The following is a 15,726-nucleotide window of genomic DNA, read 5'->3' on the forward strand; positions in this document are numbered from 1 at the left end:
TGGAGTTACAGCATGCATAGATGAATGTGGGAACTAATACTAGAAGCAGCAAAAACTTGCACTAAACCTGAGAGAGAAATCCGGAGGAATGTTGAACTCATTAACAATGTTTTTTCTGTAGGAAGCTCACCCTTGTCAGACAATTAATAGCAAACATCATAGTTTTCCAGTGTAGCTGTATAAACTCTGCTGCATGTAGCCATTGTGTTACTTCCTTCTTTGGAATCAGTGGAAAATGCTTTGTTCATGTATGTTTAGACGTGAATGCATGGTCCTGTAACTCCATCTGATTTGGGTAACATATTCCTACTCATCATAAATGGTACCTTATTTTTGGTAATCACAAGTAAGCTGTAATAAGGTGGTGGCCTCGTGTTAAGATGCATTAAAACAGCCTGTGTGCCAATGAAAACTCATGCCAAACGGGCCACTATTGTGACTAGCTTTGTCACGATGCTAAGGAAAAATCAATCGGTGAAATTCTGCAAATGTTTGCTACGGTTAAAAAAAAAAAGGCTACACAAAAACAGGAATGCCGGACATTAGGGATTACATTAGCTGACAACTTGGTTGCTCTTTTTTTGTATATGTCTGAGATGGCCTGGTTGTTACTGCACTTACCTGGCATTTGAGAGTTGGAACTCAGTTCTCTGCTTTAATGCATCAGTACTTGATTTCAGATGTGTTTGTATCCTCGTGTATCAAATGAAGATGGCTGTACTTTTTTCTTCTTTCTTTTTCTTGTTCAAAAAGGGTAAAACCTTGAAGGTTATGGAGTATCCTTATATTATTGTAATGGAGCCCCAAAAATTTCCCTAACTGTTGCAGGCACATGGGACTCTTTCTCATTTGTTAGGAGTGTGGTCAGATTCTGTTCACTTCCAGAATGTAAAAATTTGTTCTGTTATTGTGATTATAGATACCAGTCAGCTTTTATAATTTCAGAGAGTAAACCTGGTGAAGCCTTTAGAACAGCCTGTAACATAAGAGAGCAATAAAAGGAGATGTCTCAGAATTTCCTCCAAATCAGCAAATTACTCTTCAACTTTACTATGGGCTAGATAAACCAGTGTATCATTTTGGCTACAAAGTTGGGAGCTTCTGCCATGAAGGAAAAATTCAGTTTTCACTGTTTTCTGGCCTTCATCTCAGAAGAGTGTTTAAATTGCCTACAATGACCTGAATTAGGAAAGGAATACTGGATTCTCACCTGTATTCATATAGCTCTCTCTACCTCCCTAAATGCTCCTGTGTTCCAAATCATGAAAAAGTGCCCTGACACTTTGCAAAAATCATACATGTCATCTCCCAAGCACAGATTTGTTGAAATAAGTTACTTGAATTATTTAACTTTATTCACTATTAAGCCTCAATAAATCAAAAATAGGAAATTGAAAAAGTAACAGAAATATGACTTGCTATCATATTTTGCCAGAGAATTCTAGTCTAATCCCTGAAGTCTGACAATTTAATGTAATTATCTAACTGAGTATGGTCTAAAATCCCCACAATTGTTGATTAAGCTGTGAGGCTAGAACAGGTGAGTACATCTGGGTGTACCAAAACCCACTTTCTATAATCTCATTATAAGAGAAACTCCAAGTTAAGTCATGATAAATGGTTATAAATTTATCCTCTTGTTCAGTTATGCTAAAGCCATATAAAACAGTGGTGTGATTTTAATAATCTGTATAACTGTCCCGTGCACCATACAATATGAAGACCATTAAAAATCTTTCTATGTTCCTCCTTATTTAAGTTCTGAAATAGTCTAAGTAACCAGATTTTTAAGCAGAAATATGTGTGTAAATATTAGTTTTCATCTTTGGAAAACCAGTGTCAGTACACCCTGTTCAGTATACCCCACTGTTCTTCAAAAAGGCATATTTGGAATTATACCTAGGATAAGAACTCATCCTGATTCTAGGTCCATCAAATGTATTTGTTGGTTTGTTTCTGACTTAAAAGGTCTTAACAAACTTTACACAGTTTAAAAAGAAAAGGAGAGAACCTTCTTGATTTGTATACGTGGATTATTATCAGATGTTAGGATCACTGGGGCTTTCTGGTTTTGGCACTGGATAGTGTTTATAAACAGACAAAATCAGCAGCACGCAAGGGTACAAGACCAAGTGTATGCATCGCTGATGTTCTGGTTTGAACACTTGTAGATATTTGCCAAAGACCTTGTCCTGGCTGACATGCACAAGTGGGTTTGTATCCTCACACTCTTCAGTTTATGTTTTTCAGCCACTTCTCAATGGATCATAGATACCTCTACAGCTGAACACATCGATACTTCCTCACTGTAATAAGACACAACTTCTCCTGTTAAGCTCTGGCCCTATAATTTTGTAATCAGACATCAGAGTCTGATTGTCATAATTGTGTGCCTAATTTGCATTTGGAATTACCAAGATTATGCATGTCAATTAGGTATTTGAGCCCACAATTAGATATTGCACATTCTGGTAATTGCACATGGAAATCAGGCCTACAGTTGCATGCGAATGTTTGTGCGCACAGTTGGACAGATATCCAATTCAAACTCTAGGAAATTCAAATATTAATCTAAAAAGGCTCCAACAGGACAGTAAAGAGAAACTGAGATCAGTATTTTTTCTTGCACAGAGAAAAACTCTTTCTACAAAGAGTTATTGAAGATGTAAAGATTAGAAGATGCTTTTTGACACATTAAAAGCAGGATACTCCTGCTTTCTGGAATCTATTTGATTTCTGAAAGTCATTGAAAGTGGAATTGAGGTGTTTGTGACCTCATTCCAAAATTCACTTAATCTTTTCCTTTAAATCGGTGTTTCAATGGTTAATGTCCTACCCTGACATTTTTTCACCAGTAATAGAGTTGAAATACACTTCTATGTTTTGCAGGGCTTTTGTAAGGGATGCCTTTTCCAGTAACAAAAGGGGCACTATAGCATCACTGGCAGGGCATTGCTGTACTGACTGAATGCATGAAATAGAAAAAAATGAGTGTTTGGAGATTTGGAATTTCTTAAAAACAGTATTTCCTTAAAACAATATGATAGATAATAATAGTGTCAATAGTATGCCCTTTGAAGTCAGAATAAGGTAACAATCTTTGAGGGTAAACCCCCCAGCCTCTATGAAAGTACAACAGTACCTTTTGATTGTTTAATAATAAACAGCCTCAGCTAGATGTAGAGTGAACAATCTGAGGAAAGCTATTCTTTGCGCTGACTGTAAAATGAAACATGGTTTCTTTTGGCATGGATCAAATTAATGCCTGGGCATTATTAATATCCTGGGCATCTGGTATGATAAAAAGAGGAACAAGGAAATGATAATTTCCATGTTGCTATGTGATTCTTGCAGTGGACATGTAAAGTACTGAAATTTTCAAAAAACCAAAGACAAGTCAGGTAATGGAGTTGGTTTAAAAAAAATAAAATCAAAAGCCCTGTAAACCCCCTTCAGACAAAGAAAGACCAAACCACACAAGCATTTTAGTTTTTTAATCCTTTTTCAGAATCACCTTGTAGCATCTGTTCACTCTGAAGCCTGGAGGCAGAAAACATTGATTCGTTAAAATTCATAGTGCATGAAATCGATTTTAACATTTTTACTATTTTGTATCAAACAAACGCCACTATTAGATTTCTTCATATATCAACAGTGTAGTTTTCAGAACTTCTAAATATATATATAGCTATGGCAAGAGGAAATATTTCTTCTCCTGACAGATCATGTGAACTGAGTTAAACATTAGAGATTATACTATTTACTAGTAATTTTGGTTAATGCTGTATGTTCGTACTTGATAATATATATGCATTGTAATAAACATTCCACAATACTTCTCTCTGAAATATTCAGAGGTTTAATAAAATACTGTGGGTTTTTAATACTAAAGTAATTCTACTTTAATTATGAAGTAGTAATGTATCCCAAAGAGAAATACGATTTGTAATAAATATTTTAAATATATCTGATTTATGAAAAGGTAAGATTAGGAAATTATTTCCAATACAAAAATTTAGCTTCATCAATTTTCACAGAACTCCTCTGTTTCAGGGTGAATCCTTATGTTAATAGAGAGGCATGTGTGGCAACTGTAAACTAACCTTAGTTCCATGTATCTGGGAGAGATGGGTGGTGAGCATAGGGCTGCTTCAGCAGCCTGAAAACATCTGGTCAGCACATAACTGATGTTACAAAATTGCTTTTGACATTAATGAAACAACAGTAAACTGCTTGATTTCCATATTTTTTAACTATCAACAACACTTTCTGTTTAAAAGTATCAGCTATAAGTAAAACTGTTTTTGCTAAGATGTTTCCTGGAGAAATTTATAAACAGGATATATTTTAGTTTTTGAAGAATTGCAATGAACAATTTTAAATTTGTATGAACTTTACATATTTAATGAAAACTGGTTGTATTTAATGAGTTCCTGAAAAGCTTTAATGACTGTAACAGCCCTGTGCTGTAGTTAATTCTTTTGTATATGGACTGATGGCCGTAAGTATTAAAGTCCCTCTGCGTACTGAAGACGGTAGTCTCTAAATCTGACTGTTGGTCAGTTTTTATGTTTTGAAATAGCTGTGGAAAACACAATGCGTTGTCCTGGTGACAGCTAAGTAACCCTTGTCTGGGAAACTGCCATCTTTGCTTTGCTGCCCTCAAAGCAAAGATGTTAAGAATATGCTGATGTGGCTTTTGACCAATTTGGACCTAAATTTCAGAGATACTTCAAAATGACAAGTTGAATATAGAATAACAAGAGGTTGATGTCTTTATTGAGTATTTAGGTATTTTGTATTCATTCTTATTTTTTTATTATTACTTGAAAATAACACTTCAAGGGACAGTGGTATTTTAATTATTCTACAAAGATAATTAGTTTGATTTGGTTTTCTTGCATATAATAAGACCAATGGCCTGATAAATTGAATTTTTCCTCCTCCTAACCTGTTGAGGTAACTTTTTAATCCGGTTGATAAATAATACTTCACAAAAGCATTGCCTCTGCTGTTATTTCACACCACATGTCTTAATTTTTTTCTTACAAAGTAATTATTATATTTTAAAATGTATTTAAAATGATGATTACTAGTACTATGGAGATACTGGTATTTACTAGTTATATGACTAGTATTTACTTAAGTTAACTCTGTTTCAGTTAGGGAAAAAAAGAACCGTTTTGCATTTTAGGCGTGTGGGTTTTTATGCTATCCCTGCTTGTTTCAACAAATAAGAATGTGCCTTTCATCTGTTCAAAGTTTTGAGCTGCAGCGAACCACATTTTCTAGGTCACTATGAAGTAATTGTTTTGAAAAAGTCCTTTTTTGGGGGCTTCAGAATTGCCTACAGGCTAGGATGTTAATTTTCCTGTTTCAACTTACTGAAATTCAATAATGAAATAGGAAGTTCTCTGCCTTCCAATATACTACTATAATATCTTTTTAATTTATGAAATAATAATAAAAAAGTTTCCATAATGCAAAATCAGGGGAGTGAAGTACTTGTTGATGTTGCATACAGTATCCCTTTATGATAGCATGGTTCATGATACTATTTTTAAGTATACGTTACTCCTTGTTATAAACCTAAGCGAATTTGTTTGTCCTCTGAGCTAGTGCTAACATTGTTTTGAAAATGTGCTCCTTAGTACTTCATAGCTTACATTTTCTCTAAAAAATTACAATTTAATGTCCATATTACATAGTAGTCCTATAGTTTTGTTGAGTGTAAAAGTCAATGAACTTTTTGTCAAGATTTCTCAAACTTCTGACATATCTGGAGAAATAATGTGTGTTTAGAAAGAGGAAAATATAGGATGAATTCTGCTCCATCGACCTCTAACAACTGCTTGTTGTGAAATTTTACCTATGCCTGTGGTCACAATGTATGTGCATAATTGATGAGCCATTTAAAACTGAAAAAATTGGGTGTAACTGTGACTAGGCAACATAATATGAAAGATAGTCACATATAGCTAGCAAGCGGATAACCCGGTCTTTCTTCTTGTGTAGAGTAGTCTTTATCAATCTAAATATTATATTGACATTGATAAACTAGATTTAAACTGCAGTGTCCTAAGGATTAGGGTGTACCATGTTTCAGGGAGAGATCATAACAAAAAGTAGAATCTCAAAGTGAAATTTCAGAGAGAATTATTTTTATTAAGCAGCAGATCCCAAAAACCTAGAATCTGAATATTTAGAAATAATATAAAAATTACTAGATGAAGTGAAAAGAAGGTATAGGTGTCCTGAAGAGAAACCCAAACAAAAAACCCAAAGGAAAATTATTTGACTGAATAACTACCCAAAACATATCTCGTGATACTTCCGCATTATTATTGTTCTATCCTTAGTTTAATGTGAGTTCTAAAGTCAAAAGGATTAACCAGAAATCACTTTGGTTTATGAATTAGTGTATGTAGTCATTTAAGGTTGAAAAGTAAATATAAAGAAAATACAGAAATCCTTAATCATTGATATGAAAATGTATGTTGTAACAATATACTGACAAATAAAATCTTCTTGTTCATGTTTCAGCATTTCAGGGAACACCTTGACAAACTTTTTGCAAAGGGAATTGGTATGCTGGACATTGCTTTAAATGAAGCTTTCAACATGCTTAATGAAGTAAGTTAATGCTTTTAAGATTTATGCTGCTGACACCTTTCTTGCTATTTAGCAATTACTATCAATTTTAAAATAATAAATTAGAACTCATTCAAAAATGTGACAACAGTTAAATACGTATAGAAATCTATATGTGGGGTAGATATAAACAAACATACATTTTTATATGTATACATTTTATATTAATGTATTTTGTGTCTATATATATACATATGCATATATGCGTGCATTAAATGAGTTTTATTTCAATTGTGATTCTAGGTGTTATAAAAATCCTAGGTAACATGCAAGCTTCACAGTTTAGATTGTTCTTTTTTTCTTTAGAAGGGCTAACTTTTTAGGAATGACAGGAATTTGTATATTCGTAAACACACTTATTAGAGTAATGAAATGATTGTTCATTGGTTTGACTTCTGGCATGACAATATCTCTTATTGCTTACATAAAGGGAGGTATTTGAACACTTTCATACTTCTGTAATACTCTAAGATAGAGGAAGAAATGTAGAGCTTTGTCTAACCAGCTCAGAAGTATTATTTTAACTATTTGTCTCCCAAAAGCATGATGCCAACTTTCTGATAACATTCCTGTGAATAATGTCTATAAACAGGAATGCAGTCTCTAGAAAATGAACATCATGATCACGGAGCTAATGTAGTGCAGGCATCTAGTTTTCCTCCCAAACTCTACATAAAATCAGTGTAGTATTCTTAGTTTTCCAAGAAATTGTCCTTCAAAGGACATTTTAATTAAAATCAGACCCATTGTCTTGGCCTGAAATGACTTTCCTCTGTCGGTGTACATCAGTCTTAGTGGTTATCATGAAATTTTTTGTCATTTCTGGCAAAAGTAAAATATACTGTCGTGCTACATATTCCAGCAAAGAACAATTTTAGCAATATTTTGATTTAGCTGACTATATACTTTCCTGGGAGTATATCTTGGAAAAAAGCAAGGAAAGAAAGAAGAAAAGTGAACAGTAGGTAGTAATGAATGAGAATTAGTATGAGGGAGCAAACCAATAAAAATAAAATGCACCATCAAATATTTCTCATGATATTATTAATGAAAACTCTAGATAGTGTGTTAAGGACTAAAGCCATTTCTTTACAACCTCTGTTAATATCAGTTCAGACAGAGGATTTCTGTAAAGGAGACCATTAGCTTTTTTTTTTTTTTTTAATAACTAGTTGCAAGCAGGTCTCTTCTCCAGGATCTTTAAACTGATGAGCACTTGTAAAATTGTAAACTGCTGTATCACAAAGCTAAGTTCATTAAGCAAGATATATGTAGCTTAAAGCAATTGTGAAGGGCTAAAAACCCAAACATATCAAAGGCCAGAGCAGATACTGAGGGAGAAAACATGAGGTATTTCAGTTAGCCTCAAGACGGACAAAACCAGCAAACTGGTTAAAAAACCCCAAACACACATTTGTGTCCAAGTGCCAAGAGCCCCAAGGTGAAATACTAGCAATCAGTAGTCCAGGAGTCCTAAAGAAAAAAACTATTATCCCAGAACATTCCATTTCTAAGACCTGGAATATTAGCTGTAAATTTATTTCAAAATGATGCTACATTGAATTCCCATCTAGCATTTTCTAAGGCAAATAAATGAACGTTTCTATTTCCTTGGATTCTTTCAGAATGTTCCATCTTGCCCAAAGTTCACTTTTTTAATAGGAGGCCAAATCCTTGCTCTTTGCATCTTGTTGGTACCCTTTGAACTGCATTAGTGACCAAACATCTTCCAACAGGACCAATTCTTGCTAAGGGGCTGGATGTTACAAATTAGCATCATAAGCCTATCAAAACATGCCCTGTAGCTTTCTTCTGAAGTTAGTATTAGCAGCTTAAGATAGGATTGAAAATACTTTGGTGTTTCCAGAAAAGCTTTCTCTTTAATAAAAAAAAAAAAGAAAATCTTTAAAGATTATGCATGTATTCTTTTTGATAAACTAAATAATTTAAGAGGTGAGTTGATCCTGATTTAGAACGCCTATGTGTAGAGGAAGATATTTATTTTTTGTTTTAAGATCTGTGAGGCAACTGAAGTTATAATGAATGTGCTATAAAAATCTCATTGAATAAGCTGATAGTTTTGAGAAAAAAGAGAACTGGCGTCCTGTGATCTGAATTGTACCTATGATGAGTGAGAGTCTTTTGATTTGTAAGGTCATGATGGATCATGCTAACGTGTATGTTCAGATCTGTTTCAGGAGGAGTAATGACTTTATATTTATACTATAAAAGGGAGTATAATAGCTTCAAGCATTCTTGCATATATAATTCCAGAATTGACAGCATAAAAATCTTTTCCATTACATACAAGCGTATTGGCAAAGTCTCTGGGAGGTTCTATTAAGCAGCTAGGCCAGAGGAAGAGCTATTTAATCTCTTCTTCAAAGAGTACAGCTCACCATTTTCCACTTTGTCTACAGTATGTGACATTTATATGCCAGAAATCTATTCTTGCAAATTGTAGGTTAGCTAAGGATGTCTCGTGTACATTCAAAAAAGTGAAAGGTGGGAGAGAGGGAATGGAAGATGGAAAAATGGAGAAAAAAAAGAGAAAAAGCTTTGTTTTACATAAATAGTCTATTAAGAATCTGGTTGGATTTTAGAATGGTTTAGGGGTTACACTAATTAAAGTCAGTTAATTTTCTCTTGCAATTACCTTTCAGCATTTGCCTAGGTTGTTAAGACTTGAAGATGGTTGATGCTGATGTCTTTGAAAAAGCGTGTTTAAAAATCCACTTCCAAATTCTTTCCAATCATCAATTTATGCAGTGTTCATTATACAATGTAAGAATATAGAAGTGCTTGGTTCAGTAGTTAGGCACCTACTATGTCATGTGACAACTGCAATTATCTCTTTTGGTGACAAATGCGGGTTTTGCAGTGATTACCTTTAAAAAAAATCATAGCCAATTAAATAAAATTCTGTGACATTTCAAAGACTGTTAATCACAACCAAATGCTGTAAATGTCAGGATGCATTGAAAATTTTGCTGCTAACTGATGAATCACTGAGTTAATTGTAGTTCATCATAAGGCCCTTGTCATTGTTATTATTATGGAAAACCCTTTCATCACTCTTGCTATTCAATAAAATTAAAGTTCTAGACAAATATGAGAAGATATTACTCATCAAAGCATTTGAATTTAATCTCATTCTTCAAAATATTCAAACAGATAACTATGTAGAACAATGCAGATGCATACAGAATGATTTAAAATAAATATATGAAGGCATTCCACCTGCATTAATTTCCCTTTTAATTTAATTGCTGTTGTCTCCTTCAAAATTCGTTGTCCATATCAAGAATATATCTCTTGACAAAATAACTTCATTTTTAAGAGAAAATATTATATATAAGAGCATACTAATAAAGGAATTCCACTTTAATAATTCTGAGTCTCATTAAGACTGGAAAAACTGTCATGACTGAAGAATTTTAAGGGTAGACTGCCTTACAGGTATTACAGATAAGAGTTTTCACACAGGTGGTGATCAGAATATAGCTAACTCTGCAAACGCACATTAGTTTCTCTTACTGTTCACTGAGGTTCCTGTTTGATCAAAAGGAAAACGATCTGGAGGAGAGCTGCAGATGATATAAATGATTGTTGAATGTTGGTATTTGTGGATGTGATTACTCAGATATAGAAATGTGAAGACAAAAGAAAAGAGGACAGAGCGCTGCTGGAACCCACCATACACTCCTTTTGCTACTGCAGGCGTGTCTACAAAGATGACATTTTTAGAAGTTAAAAACTTTTTCTAGAAAAAAGGGTTTTAGAGTTTTGGGAATAACAGCAAATATGTAAGGGTAGTAGACTGCAGAAAGCTTAAAGCCCGAACTAAACTAGAATATGCTGAAGAAATTTTGTTGAATCCAGAAGCAGACAGAGTCTCTGCAAGATAATTTACCTTTAAATTTAAATACTACTTCTCAAATGGGACCACCCTTTTTTGGACACTGTTCAGCACAGATAGGCTGGTGAGGTAGGACAAAGCAATTATTGCTTGGCTTTCTCAGTACCAACAGAAAGGCGGTAGGATGAGGCCGTCTGACCTCAAAGTTGGTAATGGACCTGAAAATTACAGAGCAGGAGAGCAAGAGGATATTGTTCTTTCATTACCTTGTATTCAAATGCTAGCCTAATATATAGAGTTGTGTGTAATGTCTCAGTTTATTGATCTTTTCATAGATTATTTTTTTAAGTGTTTGTACAGAGTAATTAAAAATCAAACTTTGCTTTTTTTTTTTTTGCTAAAAGCTGGATGTTTCACCAAAGTTCCTTCGATATTTAAAATAAAGCACATACAAATAAGAACCTGTTCGGTAATAAGAGTAAGTGGAGACACACAGATTCAAAATTAAGGCACCGGGTCCAGAATCAAGAGATCAAAGCTTATGTTATGGGTCAGTCCAGTTTACTTGCTCTTTGACCAGGAGAAAATCCTCTTTGTGCAATGATGAAACTTTCTTTGCATGTTCCAAAGGATATGTTGATTGCTGTCTAAGTACCTGTGCTCAATTACTGCCGTTCAGCAGCTTGAATTACTCAAAATGAATAGATATAAGTAATAGGAGAATCTGAGAATATATAAATGTTAACTTGGTTCTCTCAGATAAACATTTTATGAAAGATAACATATGGAATGTAATCCTGAGTGAATATGAATGCCATATGAATAGTCATATGTCTCTCTAAGCGGTGTATCTTCTGTATTTTGCAGTAAAATTATCAGTCATTCATTTCTTTTTTTTTAGCTTGCACTATGCATCAAAACATATCAGCAATCTAAAACAAGGTGGTACACTTTTAGTTTTGGAAAGTGCTATGTTTATCTATGTTTCTTATTTTTCAAGCTGATAAAATGGGGATATATAGTGAATCCGGATTCTGTTACACAACTGAAGTTACAATTCAGTAAGAACATAATACCTGTGATAAAATGTTTTCAACCTGAGACTGTTTCACCTGCTTCTAAGCATGTTAGAGTTTTGAGAAGATCCATGTTTATCCAGTGTGTTCCTATCTATCTTTATCTAAACAGGAATGTGCAGTAACTAAATGAATGTTTCCTTTCACAGTTCAATCACACAGGACAAGGAAGTATTTGCAGCCAAGCCATAATGTTGATTACTGATGGAGCTGTGGACACTTATGATACAATATTTGCAAAATATAATTGGCCAGACAGAAAAGTAAGTGTGCTGTCATCTTTATTTGATGGAAAACCCAAAGCTCCATATCCAATATAAAGTCTATGCCTATTGAAAAGTCAGTAAATATCTTTCTAATGATCTGAAAATGATTTTTGATAACTGGGTATTTCGCTATTTCACTAATGACAAAAATGATGCTTATGTGATATTGCTCGAAGACAGAGATGGCCTTTTACTGTAGTAATGAACTTGGGATAATAAGATATTAAGGAAATATTTCCCTCCAGGGTACATTTTTGACCATTATATAGTGCTTCCCCTGTGAGACATCGTTAAACATGGAAAAACTTTTCTCTTCCTCCTGAAATACTCATTAATAATTCAATGCTTTTTGAAGCTAAAGAGTGTCCTCTGTACAGTGAACGATTTACTATGACTGGAGAAGGAGCAGATGTAGTACTCAGGTTTTTGAATGTCTTTATTTGGCAGAGTAAGGTATAGATTTGGCAATTGGTGAATTTTATTAAAAATGTATTTAATTCTATCTTTCTGTTTAAAAAAACAAAACTGCCTGGGATTAAATTACCTTGTATATTTTATTACCAGTATAACATGTGGATGTTATACTGCAGTGCAGAAATGCCTTGAATTTTCCTGTTGAGAAAGTTCTCGTAGGGCTTGTGTTTGCATGTGAAATAATTTTCCTTCTACGCTTTTCATCTTCTGCTAAAGCAAGTTTTGGGACTATTTTAGGCAGTTTTTGTAGTTTGAGTTACTTGCCATGTTATATGCTTGTGGAAGCAACCACCTTGCTCTTCAAAGTGCAATTTAAACAAGTAATTGATTAACATGAGTGTGCTGCGGGGGGTTTCAGTATTCTGTGGAAAAAAGTAGTAGTTTTTAGTCATGTTCCTCTCATTTATAAAATTGCATTTGTTTTCTGTTCTCTCTTTTTTTTTGTTTATCTGAACTAAACCTTATCTATTAGTAATCAGTGAGCAAGAAAAATGGGAAATTGGTGATTTTTTTACTGATCTTCTGAAAATGGGAATGACTGTCATTTTGTGTAGCAAAAATGACATACAATTATTCTGCTTTTTGTTGCTTAAGAGGTTTTTATTCAGAGAATGTAGAGTAATAATTAACTGCAATCTGAAGATCTATTTTTCTCTTCAGATACCTTGCTCGCTTCTTTTATGTAACTTCATTCTCTAAAAGAAGAAAGTTCATACTTTGTGTAATTTTACCAGGTCATGCCAGGAAGTCTGTCATCTTTAAAAGATTGCAAGGATGCATCAGTATGTGCATATTCTGAGGAGAGCTGTAATACTTTGTGTGAATTGATGCTAGACTTCGTGTAGAGGAAGGGATGAGGAAGTTTGATATATAATTAACATATTAAGATGTAGAACAAAATATGAAAGAAGCTCCATTGGATGTCAGGATTTGCCCATTGTGGTGTTTATTGTACTTTGTTGGGTCACATCTCAATTGGCAATGGCAATATTGCTGAAATATAGCAAAAATATTTGTTTCTACTCTCTGGCATACAAGAAGTACCTGCTTGAAATGTGATGATAAACTATTTACTGGTCAGAGGAGAATACATGACCTTTGATCTTTTGTCTCTACTTTTCTTCAGTGCTTTTCACTGAGATTATTTGTTGTTGCTATTTACGTGAAAATATCTCCTGCCTTTTCTTATTCTGTATTTACTGTTGAAGATGGGTGATTCTTCAGAGGTAAAGCTTTTACTGATTTTTCTGTTTATTACTAAGACATTTGGAAACTAAGGGCTGTATAAAATATATTTGTCTATGGAAATTACTGAATAATTCTGCAAACAGTAACATATTTAGACAGTAGCTTGTTTTTCAGATACTTAAATATTCAAAATGGAATCTGTTTTTATCAGACAGGTCATAGGTTACTTTTTTTTTTTTCTTCCTTGAAAAGGAGTGTAACTTCTTAATATGATATGGCTTAAGTCTTCTGTCAGTTGACTGTGCATGGTAGTAATGTAGTCTCAATATATCTCTTAATTCCTTCTCTGTGTTCACACTTATTTCCAAATGTTTTCTGAGAGAAATGAGAAAACTATAACCTGATTCTGAAATAATTATTTCAATAGCTGCTTTTTCAGATCACAAATGTTTATGAACAACAGACAAAATTTTTGCCTTTTTTGAGTAATTCCCAGATGTTTGCATACACTTTTATCCCTACAAAAATGGTCTGAGAAGTGTTAATTTCAGCTGTAGGCTTCAATATTTGCTCTTAATACTCTAGTCAGTTAAATCTTGTAATGGTTCAAGATTTCCATGATCAGTTGATATATGAAAAATTTTCATTAAATTTAAATAAATAGAAAATATGAAGAATATGACTGAATCTAAATTACTTTTGGAATTTCAATTAATATTTCTGGAATCTTCCCCCTCCCACTAATTTTATCTCCTTTCGAGTTTTGATATGATGGAGTGACTTTGTAGGCTGGAGCCTCCTGGAAAGAAGGCTTAAAGGTTGTGTTTCTTTTTTTTTAAAAAAAAAAAAAAAAAAAAATCATTTCTCTCTTATTCAGTAGGATGCTATCTGATGTAAATTGTTAAGTGCTCAAATGTTCCATAAGAACATTTTGCTTTATCTAGAAAATACGGACATCTATGGAGATTTACAGAATCTCTCAGAAGGATGTGCCTCTGACATCTTGTATTTTCTTATACCATTTCCTATATATTGATGAATCACACCATTGAACTGCTAAGTAGTTTTTTTTCTTGCATTTTTTGTTCTCTATTTATCTTTATATTGCTTTACCATCTTTCTTATCATTTATGTTTTTCCTGCCATTTTGATGCTGTTGTAGACAGTGATAGACAAAGTATTAGCTCTAACTGAGATAAGTTCTTAAGTTTCTGTGTACCTCAATTACCGTGTCAGGGAAGTACCTATTTCAGTTATGTTTTATCTAATGTTAATATTAAATATGTCACCATTAGTTCAAGCCAAAACATCTTGTTCTCTTATAAAAAGGAACATAAAAATCTTCTTTCATATAACTTTGAAGATTTTGCCAGTTTATCAGTGACAATCTCTAAAAATGAAAAAAATTACTGTTACCATGTATGTAACAATTCATATTTTCTTAACAATTCATATTTTCTTGTTTTTTTCCAAGTCACCTATATAATTTTTAAAAAAGATACTGTGTAAACAGGGACGAAAGCATGTTACGACATACAATTGTAGATGTATTCTGGCCTGACAACTGGTTAAAAAGCTGGTTCTTTCTGATAATGTATTGGATAAAAATTTTGCAACAGAATAACATGGCTACAGTTACATCCCCAAAGTATCTTAAATTAATTCATTGAGTTGGGGTGCGGGGAGGGATATCAGCCTGGTTTTGTGTGTAAGATAGAGAGTTATTACCATTGAAAGACTATTTTAAATTATCTTCAGGACTGTTTCCTTGAAAGAAGGAACACTTTCATTTTGCTGTTTATTTTATGAGTCCCTATCTACCTCACAAAAAAACCCACCAACAATTCCTCATGTTTTCTTAATATCTTCTACTGCTTAAAATGTAAATCTAGTAGATACTATTTTTATAACACACTATGTTTTATTTGTATGACTAAGGATCTGCCCTTGTTTCAGCTGGGAAAGGTTAATTTTCTTCCTACTGGCTGGTATAGTGCTGTGTTTTGGACAGGATCTAAGTTCTTAATGTCTGTTTCCTTTTTTTGTGAGTCCATACGTGCAATCTTGCACCTTAAGGAGCTAGATTCTCATACATTATAAATGAGTTCATGCTATGTTCATAATTTTTCTCATTCATGAAACTTACATTCAATATTTTCAACTTTCTGTACTTCATTCATGACAGCTCTGCCACATGAAGTACCAAAAAGAG

The 15,726-nt window shown here is 33.4% G+C and overlaps 1 protein-coding gene across 5 annotated transcripts in view; it reads left to right on the forward strand.

Moving 5' to 3' along the window:
* Window positions 1-15,726, forward strand: part of CACNA2D3 (calcium channel, voltage-dependent, alpha 2/delta subunit 3) — a 476,829-nt gene that overhangs the window by 216,633 nt on the left and 244,470 nt on the right. For all 5 annotated transcript variants that reach the window (XR_001412184.1, XM_014943248.1, XM_014943246.1 and 2 more), the window contains exons 10-11: window positions 6,544-6,633; window positions 11,736-11,849. Coding sequence is in view for 4 of the 5 variants with exons in the window: in XM_014943248.1 (XP_014798734.1) it covers window positions 6,544-6,633; window positions 11,736-11,849 (204 nt within the window). In the remaining variant the exon portion in view is untranslated. The remainder of the gene's footprint in view (window positions 1-6,543; window positions 6,634-11,735; window positions 11,850-15,726) is intronic.

Source organism: Calidris pugnax, unplaced genomic scaffold (assembly GCF_001431845.1).
Source record: "Calidris pugnax isolate Ruff unplaced genomic scaffold, ASM143184v1 scaffold128, whole genome shotgun sequence".
NCBI lineage: Eukaryota > Metazoa > Chordata > Aves > Charadriiformes > Scolopacidae > Calidris > Calidris pugnax.